Below are 9,374 nucleotides of genomic sequence, written 5' to 3'. Positions count from 1 at the left end.
CAAAGCAAAATTCTACGAACAGCACATACCACTCGCGTGCCTCCCGATCAGTAGTATCACCGTTACACGGTTATTTGTCTATGCTTTGCTGAACAAAAGCTTTTGAGGTTGGGATATTTCCCCGTCCATTTTGGCTCATGGAATGTTTATTTGGTGGGTGATCCTTATTCGTTTCTTACCATCTGGACACCTAGGAAGTGGAAAGATCCCCCATCATACATATTCAACCATGGATTTACTGTCTGCATGGCACTAAATCGACATTCCGGCATCCGTCGTGCATGCAAATTGTTCTCCAACATGTTGAAAATATCACCACAAAAGTCAGCATGGATGTTTGTCCTCTGCATGGACTGATGTGGTTTTTTATTCCCTAGTGGTTCTCAGATAATTCTAACGAAGGTATTTTAGTTTGCCTTTGGTTTTGCCGGATCATCTTATCCGTTTTGGGAATTCGTCCAAACTTTTGTTTGGTTGACCAATCAGACGGGTGTACCAACGTCATCGTCTAATGGCCTCTAATGGGGCGAGATGGCCCAAGTGGTAAGGCCGCGAATTTACTGACCGGAAGGTCCGTGGTTCGAACCCGACTCTGCCACTCGACTTCCCCTGTCTAGGCTTGGGCGTCCTGGCAATGGCCTCTAAACTGGTAATTGCAGTGAGCACAGATGCATGAAATACTCCCGTGGTTGATGTTATGTTGTCAATGATAATGATGATAATGATGCGCAGAGAATTCATCGGTGGATTAGGCCGTGACCTCCTTATGACGAGTAATAACAGTTCGCTACACTGATGCCATTTTCCAAGCAGATCATCCTTTTTTAGACCCACAGACCAAAATGGAATCATCACCCATGACTAATAGATATGCCTTGCCGAATTTTGTTAACTTCTTTCCAGCATAATGGGATGGTTGTAGTCCATTGAGTACCTCATTGAATACCTCAAACTGTTGATATTTTTCATAAAAGTCCTTTCCTGTCTCCTTTTTTAGGCTGCGGCTGGTGACAACTTATCCAACCAGGCAAACACGTCACTCATGGATGCTTCTTCGAAGTTTCCTTCAGGGTTCTCAGGTAATTGTTTTTTATGTGTTTTGAGTTCGAGCTGCTGGCAACTCATGCTTTTGGTGCTAGTATGCGAATCGAATCCTGAGCTGGGCAATTTGATTGCAAACGTTTCATCACCAATCGGGGTGCGTTGTTGGGGAGCGTAGTGGACTGTGGCAATGGGTTGGTAGTTGTGTGTTGGGTACTGGTGCGTGTGTGGTAATATACGTGCTGCTTCCAGGGGCAAACTTTTGATCACCATTGGTCGCTTGGTTGGACAGTTCCGTTGGTTATCGTTATCGTGTGGCCTGATTTGTCGATGAACACCTGACCTTTAGGCATGGTCTCTCCCGCTGTCTTAATCTGGGCAGTGCTGGATTGACCTGTGTCCTTGACTTCTCTGGACTCTAGTTTATGATCCTTGTTAATCTGACTCCAAGGTGATCCTTGTTTCTTTGGTTGTTAATCCGACCAAACAACCCATCGTGATCGGAAATCAGCTCCGGCTAAAAGCGCATATACTAACTTACACAACACTACTTAATGCATAACCACCGACCCATCGCTACGATCCACTACGCTCCCTAACAACGCACTGATGACGTCACATCGATTGTGCGTTCAAATTCTGACATCAGTCCCTCCTTTGAAAATAGCAAAAAATGTTTCGGTTTCAGTTACTATTCCAGTCACAACCAAACTGTTGCATGCAAGTCCTAATACTGATGGTATACCTTCATGAGAGTTGTACTTCTTCATCGGACCGGCTTGTCAAACACTTTTGGTTTGACTTAATGACATCGATCATGATCAGCTAAATGTAGCGCCTTTATGTTTCTATGCGTGCGTCATGTTGCCATCACCCCAAGCTGTGAGCTCGCAGTGAAAACCATTGTTTTCTTTTAAGACAACTCTCGGCATATGTGCTTCTGGTTTTAACCTACTGTTTGAATATATGGGTAATCCGGTTGTTTATTGTAACTTCCTCGGTCCTCGCAGGTTTGACAGTTACTCAACTGTAATATCATGATTTAACGGAATGCTGCTAGTTGGATGGCGTCTTAGCTATTGAAGTATTGTCGGCATGTACAGGACACCATCCATTGACTTCCCTCAAAGCTTTGCTTATTACGCGTACTAGATCTATGCGCTCAGAAATATTCGCACGTGGCGTGGTTTCTACCTTGGCCAAAGTGTCCACGGTATACCCTGCAGGCATTCCTCGTTATGACCGGTATCGATTTGTGCGTTTCGTTATTTTTGTTATCTGTTGTTTTTGTGACAAACTGGGGTTAAAAGACGTGTTTAAAATAATGCCACCCCGCAGCCCATCTTTCCCATTGCCATTCGGATGTCAATAAGCTGGAAATGGCCGGATCCCGAAAAAGGTGAACTCGATGATGATTCAGTTAAACTGCTTGCAGTTGCTTACTGAAGGTTATATTGTCTGTCTTTCTACGCAAAGATAGTCAGCCCCATACCCACAAGAAAGCGTATCCGATTAAGCTACTCAGGACTTGATCACGTCTTTTCTTAGTCTGTACTAATTGGGATTAGATCACCTCATATATCGTTTAGGTTCCGAATAACGCGTGAACTTTTTTTTGTAGTTTTTCCTTCGTGTAAGAGACCAATCATTTAGAGGAATACGTACGTTTATGATAACTTTTCACGAAAAAGAACTAGTTACTGTGATGTTACTGTGATGTCGGTGCAATAAATGTTTCCCTGTTAACCATTGTTTCACGTAGCTAATACGCCTGAACTTAAGTAATCCGGTAATTGCTGGCTTCATTTTACCAGCATCTCGTTTCAGAGATGAATCGTCTGATTGTTTGTAGAAACAGGATGGCTCGCGCCTAGCACACCGAGTATGCCCAGCAACATTTATCTCCAAACAACAGACCTGCTCCCTAGTAAATTTCTTGTTTTCTGTCATCTTCTGTGGCATCTGTATATTAGTGTTACCCTTTCTGAATTTTCCTCCTGTACTTTCTTCGAAGGCCTCATACCGCCACTGTCACAAATCCCGTTACCGCCGCCAACTGCCTTGCCCTCATTCACCGGACTGCTGCGTCCCGGCTTCCCAGGTGCCCCTCAGCCTAACCAGGTGCGATTCATGTTTCAATCAGGTAAGCCTCTTTCGAGTCATCTCTCCTTAATTTCGGCCGCCATTAGTGATGTTAATTCTTCCATTTTTTGTTTAGTCTGCACAAACAATAGCCTACTCTTATCTTCAGGATACTAATTGATTTCAAGTATCTGTTACCCTATGCTCCCTTTGGCATTTCTTAGGTCAGACACCGTACTGTGAATCTACCCTTTTATTTGGTGAACCCGAGCGTTACGCAATGCGGCGAATAACGTCCACTCTGGGCGGATTCTGGACGCAGCCATATTTTCCGACTTATCTTTTTGCTCAGCTGTAGTGATGGTGACAGATGAGACATTTTTCTTACATTTCGAGTGTTGTGTACAGGTCACTGGTTTAAACGTTGTTTTTTACATGTACTTGTGCAGATCAGTGTTGGTATTTTTCATTCAACCAACCACCGTTCATAGGCACCTTCTCTCTTTACATTCAGTTCAGCACTCAATGGGAGAGCCACCTGGTTAGTGCTGCTGGTGCTCCTGGAATGTATGAGCATTATAGTTACGTAGTTGATGCAAGAGCGTTTTCGGCAGTCAAGTAGATCAACACGGTCGCATAACCTGCCTTCAGTGGTTCGTTGTGCATTCACATGAAGTCAGATTGACAGGGAACTTGTCTCTATATTTGGATGGTGACACCTAACAGCACCCTTCCTTCTTGCTGTCAGTGATTTAGAAGCCATTTAATGGGACAGGGTTATTGCGTACGATACAGAGATGTTTCCTTTTGGGATGTAGAGCTTATCTGGTAGAACGTATGTCCTGTCCCGAAACTTGATAGTCATCTAAATGCACAATATCGCTTTAAATTCTGTCCTTGAGAACACATTTTCTGAATGAAACTTATATGGTGCCCGGACTTAGATGCTTCTGGAATTTACTTACTGACCGTACGCATGACTGTAGTGCATCACTATTCACTGGTTACACAAAAGTAATTTTTCGACGTAAAATTAACTATGTTGTGTCGCCGGGCACTTGAATAACCACTTACTACCTTCCCGTAATAAGGAGAAGGTCCTTGCCAAAAGGCGAAGACCTTTTGTGGGAGGCTCAGGACTTGAAGTATCGTTTAAGACTACCTTTTAGATAGTATCATTTGATGTGTTTCAGGTCCGGAAACATCCTACCTGTGGAGTGAGTGGTTATTCGTGTCCAGCAGTGAGAGGAAGACTGAGCTCACTTTGCGTCACAATCACTCCAGATGCATAGACCTCACTGAAGCATTTGATCGCACTCTGTCATTATACATTGGACTCTGAAAAACTGTTGGAGGAAAGTTAACCCTTATGGGTGCCATAGCCAATTAAGACCGACAATCGATGCTTAATAAACATCAGCACTGCATTGGGCGCATATATCAGGAAACCAAGAAGTCAGTTGGTGGTAGTGAAGTGAACAGCGATCGACTCACAAACGTGTATCTGATTGTCCGAATCCGTGACCAATGTTAACCACTGCATCAGTTACTTGCATATGTGAATTGGCACAAGCAAACGCGCGAGTTGCTTCACTGCTCTAAAGGAATTACCCATACCAACAAGACCCCGCCGTCGTAAGCTCACACAGGCAAAAAGAATACTCGAGTCAGTCACCTGAACCTCTGTTTCGAACACACTTCATTGCGACTATTGTTTGTAATAAAGAATTAACCGTACACCAAGGAAGGACCACTGTAAAATCATACTTCTGTTCTGTCTGCTTGCTTACTGCAGTGAGGCATTATTGGTGAACACTGATGTCATGCTATCTTTGATGATGTTGAGGACTACTTGCTTCATGGACCTATGAACTGGTCGCAGAGAACAACCGTGTAAATACTCAATACTGACTGCACACCATTACGGCTTTCGTTAGGCTTATCGGAGACGGACGAAGACGGTGTTTCTGGTCATAGACTGGTTTGTATGCACTTCATAGCCTGTACTTGTTTAAAATGGACAAACCAACGAATTTCTAGGAGCGCAATGAGATGCAGTTATACCCTTAGAGTTGTTGACTTGAACTCGAGATGGCTCAGTGGTCAAGGCGTGAACCTGCTAACCGGAAGACCCGTGTTTCTAACCCAATCCAAGCACCTCGGCTGCTCTTGTCTGGTCTTGGGCAGCCTGACAGCATGTCAACCCTCATGCTTCGTTCAGTGGCAGGGTAACTAGATACTGGAAAAGCGTTAATCTGAACGACTATCATTCTATTATTACTGGGGAGGAACAGTCTGTGATCGGTATACAACTGCAGCAAGCGTTCGCCCGAAATCCCATATCCCGAACCACCACAGTACATCTTAGTGCAGTCCGTTTTCGTTGGGGGGCCGCCTTTACTAGTCTATTGGCTTTGATTCCTCCCCTTTCAAGTTAATTTTGACTTCAATTATTAGCCATCTGGGCATGGACAAAGTATTTCAGACAACAAATTCTCATGATTGATGCTGGGAGCTTATCCAAATTGCAATACATATTATTCAGTTTGTGAGCGAAATCCCAGTAATCCGTATGTTTGAACACCTTGGACTAACAGAAATTTGAATGTACGTTACCATAACTCCCTGTGTTTGTCTGCTTTGCTGAAGAAGCACCAATCAGGTAGTTTCCTGACTGTGTAGTTACGCCAACAATTACCCTCCCCCCACCAATACACAAGGTTCGAAAATGCATCTCAGGCTTGAAAATCTTGTGGCATACAGTTCACCAGGTATTAGTCTTGAATAGCTCAAAACGCCCTGAATGGCCAAACGAATATGCGCTTCCGTCGGGATCGTATGTAGCTATTCCGCGCGTTTACCTGTGATAGAATTTGACATGCCAATGTGTCAATTTTTTCCAAACGGACGTTCCCCAATTGATCTACTTCTAGTAATCACGTTAAATTCTTCATGGTTTACTTTTCTATTCTTTTAGCTGGTAATGCCGTGCTGTCCGCTCCACCCAGTCTTCATCCACGTGACCCACTGGATAACGCTGATATACTTGGTGCACCGGCCGTACACCCGACCTCCAGTCTACCCCCAACCTCCAAGGCTGGTTCCGCAACAGGCACAACCATAGAGGCGAAACCACAATTGAAGAACCTTATTGGTGATGCAACACGTTTTGTCCCAACGGCCATCAAAATACGCCGGACTACTCGAGACCCCACTGGACGATTAGTGACAGTTGGTGGCGGTGTTGGCACTCACGGACCTGGAGCAACTGGGAGTAAGTTTAATAATAAGTGGTTATTAAACACAGGCGTTAATTGAAGTTGACGCATAAGTATTCTCCCTTTCGGGGTCGACATGGCTCAACTGGTTAGGGCACGAATTTACTGACCGGAGGGTCGGTGGTTCGAACCCGACCTCTGCCTCTCGACTTCCACTGTCTAGGCTTGGGCAACCTGGCAGCATCCCAGCCCTCGTGCTTCCCTTGGGTAGCATGGCAGCTAGGCATCGGAAGGGCGTTACAACTGAACGACAAAAAACTCCTACCTTTCACTAATTTTCGTATACGTTAAGCTAGGTCTAAAATACTGTATCGTTGGTATTCTCAGTTGTCTTACAGTGAGAGGACAATTTGGAGGTTAGGATGCGAGCTACTGATCAAGAGGTCCGTCGCTTGAACTTACCCCTTGGGTTTTCGGTTGCTGTTGTGTGTGCTTTGGCGGATGTTGTGAAATACTTAGCCGCTAGTAACGAACTCAGAATTCATAGCAAGCAAAACCTGGCGATTCATTAGAATGTTTGTTGCGTAGAAAGTTTTCTTGTTCAGACTTCCCAGGAAATCTTAGGCGGCTGGCCTCCAAAAGGTTGCTCTACAGTGATTCTAGGTTAGAATGAACTGTCGCGGAGAGTTCTTCCCTCCCAGTTTGCCGTTTTAAAGAGCGTCAGTAATGGCGACCTATCTTTTTCCCACGTGCTCACCAACCCTGGTGTGTTATTAGATAAACGGGAATCCGCAGATTCAAACCTCACTGTACTATTGCTATGAATCTAATCTAAGTGTCGTTGCTACATGCGCTTGGTTCATTATGTCGGAGAGATAATGTGTCCTAAAACGGCCCAGTTGAGAGTCAGTGAAGTGATTAAAACTACTCAACTCACACTCACCAGGGGTAGTGAGGACATTTCCGTCTAGATTTTGTTTTTCATCCCTCTACTTATGAGGCGTAAGTAACATGTTTACAAAACAAAACATTTCATCAAGCCACATGCACATCCGCCCGAGGTACGTACACCCGGCCATGTCGTATAAACTTGTGGTTTTGACTCTAATAATCGCCACACTACTGATCGACCACCTTTGCTTTGATACTAGGGTGTTCAAACCCTATCCAGGGACCTATGGTGTTTAATCCAATCGTGATCCTTAGAATGCATGCCTTTATGGTGGATCGAACAGCTGTACAGTGTGTCCCAGCTTCCCAACACTGATTGGCTTATAGTAACTTGATAAAAATCCAATTTCGTGCGCAGTTTCCACATTTATCAACGGTGGGCAATGCACACTTGACATGGTAGGATTAGGTGATTGTGCACAAGCCTCCATACCGGCCACCCCAAAATAAAACAAGCATACTGACGCACTAAGCGCTGCGCTGTACCAGGTTCTCCGTATTTGATTGTTACACGGTCCATAACTCACACTGCTGTGTGGTGAGCCGTGTTACCTCCTCACTCCGGGACGGCAACTTTCGTTGTCTATCTGGGATCTTTCTCTCTTTGTCGCCACTTTTAGCAAGGAGCTTTCTCCTAAGTGATATGTTTGTCTTTCTGTCCAAAGCATTATGGCTAAATTGTCTGGTTTTTGTCATAGAAACATCGGTTTCTGCGTACGACCGGATTTCAAGAGCCGACGGAACTGGATCGGCTTCTGCTGCTGCAAGTGCAAGCAAAGACGATGCCTATGAGGAATTCATGAGGGAAATGGAAGGACTTCTGTGAATCGTTTTGACCAACTTGTCAGTGGGCTATGAAATATGTACAGCATTGACAGTTTCACTACATTTTTCTCCTTTTACTATGTGCTTTCTTGAATCCGTGTTGGGGTGTTTTGGTTTTCAGTCGACCCGCAGAACGGATTGGTTGCCGTTGGTCATCATCGTAGGTTCTTATTACTATTTACATACCGGACCACCACCAAGCAGTCCTCAGGCCCACACGCGGAGTTTTGTGATCAACGAACATATGCACCAACACACACACACACACACATGTTGACAATTCCAGACTTCGTGTGCCTAAATAATGGAGCAGCCAGTTGGCGGAAACAAGTCAATATAGGTCTTTACGGAATGCTACGAGCCAGAGTGTCTTAGCTTAGAGGCAGGCCTAGAAACCGATTCCAAGGTGTTGCTGAGCGTGGGGGACACTTAGGGCAGATGATTATGCAGCGCTCCATATTTATAAGAAATTCCTTTTGGAAGCACCTAAGCAATTTATCACTTCTCGATACAGTGCTCCTTCCTTATTCGAAGCCTCTATACAGGTGGTACTCAAAAGAAACTTTTGATGCTTCGTAATAGTGTTTTGACACGCATCCTCCTCAGTAATAAACACTTCCTGGTGGATTTACATTTTTTTGGAGATGGCGTGTATAAGGCGATCCTCATTTGTCCTTCCGTATTTTCTGACTCGTCGACAACATAACCTACCACTGGTTTGCATGGCTTTTTTTTATCTTATCGTTGCTCCGCATCGTATTTCCCTAGTCTCCGGGACCACTTAAACGGACACTTGTCCACCCTCATTGTGCGTCCCTTTCCTCATCAGCGGAACTGAGTGTACTTGGCTAGCAAGTAAAATACAGTCAGGGTCACAAATGGGACTGCCGAACATTTGTCATGTGTTGTTTCAGTCCTGTGCTGTGCAGTTAAGGTGTTTTGGCAGCATGGAGAATTCAGATTATGTGAAATTTTTGACCGCAAAATACTCCTTTCTCTGCATGTCTTTGATGTAGCCATTCAGTGTGGAAAAGCTAGGAAGTGTCTAGGTTTTGCTTGGGTGTAAGCTTCCTTCGGATGACTTCCCAGACTGATGGATATTCTGACGAATCTACTTAATGCAAGGTAAACGGTTGCTTTAGGTTAGAGACCTTCCTGCCCGTTTTTTACTGTTGTCATATGAATATGAATTGTATCCAGGAGGCTAGAGAGTGATCGATGACTAGACAGAACGGGTAGATGAAATATATACTTGAC

The 9,374-nt window shown here is 44.5% G+C and overlaps 1 protein-coding gene across 1 annotated transcript in view; it reads left to right on the top strand.

Annotated features, from left to right (window-relative positions):
- The window catches only part of T265_08033 (hypothetical protein), a gene marked incomplete at both ends in the record, with an annotated part of 14,333 nt that extends 6,145 nt beyond the window's left edge, over positions 1–8,188 (top strand). The window contains 4 exons of the mRNA XM_009173727.1: positions 998–1,079; positions 3,056–3,184; positions 6,101–6,397; positions 7,991–8,188. Of these exons, the coding sequence (XP_009171991.1) occupies positions 998–1,079; positions 3,056–3,184; positions 6,101–6,397; positions 7,991–8,118 (636 nt within the window). The remainder of the gene's footprint in view (positions 1–997; positions 1,080–3,055; positions 3,185–6,100; positions 6,398–7,990) is intronic.
- Between the last annotated feature and the right edge of the window lie 1,186 nt (positions 8,189–9,374).

This window comes from Opisthorchis viverrini (assembly GCF_000715545.1).
Source record: "Opisthorchis viverrini unplaced genomic scaffold opera_v5_200, whole genome shotgun sequence".
In the NCBI taxonomy this organism is placed as follows: domain Eukaryota; kingdom Metazoa; phylum Platyhelminthes; class Trematoda; order Opisthorchiida; family Opisthorchiidae; genus Opisthorchis; species Opisthorchis viverrini.
The sequence above is the reverse complement of the archived record's forward strand: the minus strand, read 5'-3'. Positions and strand labels throughout refer to the sequence as shown.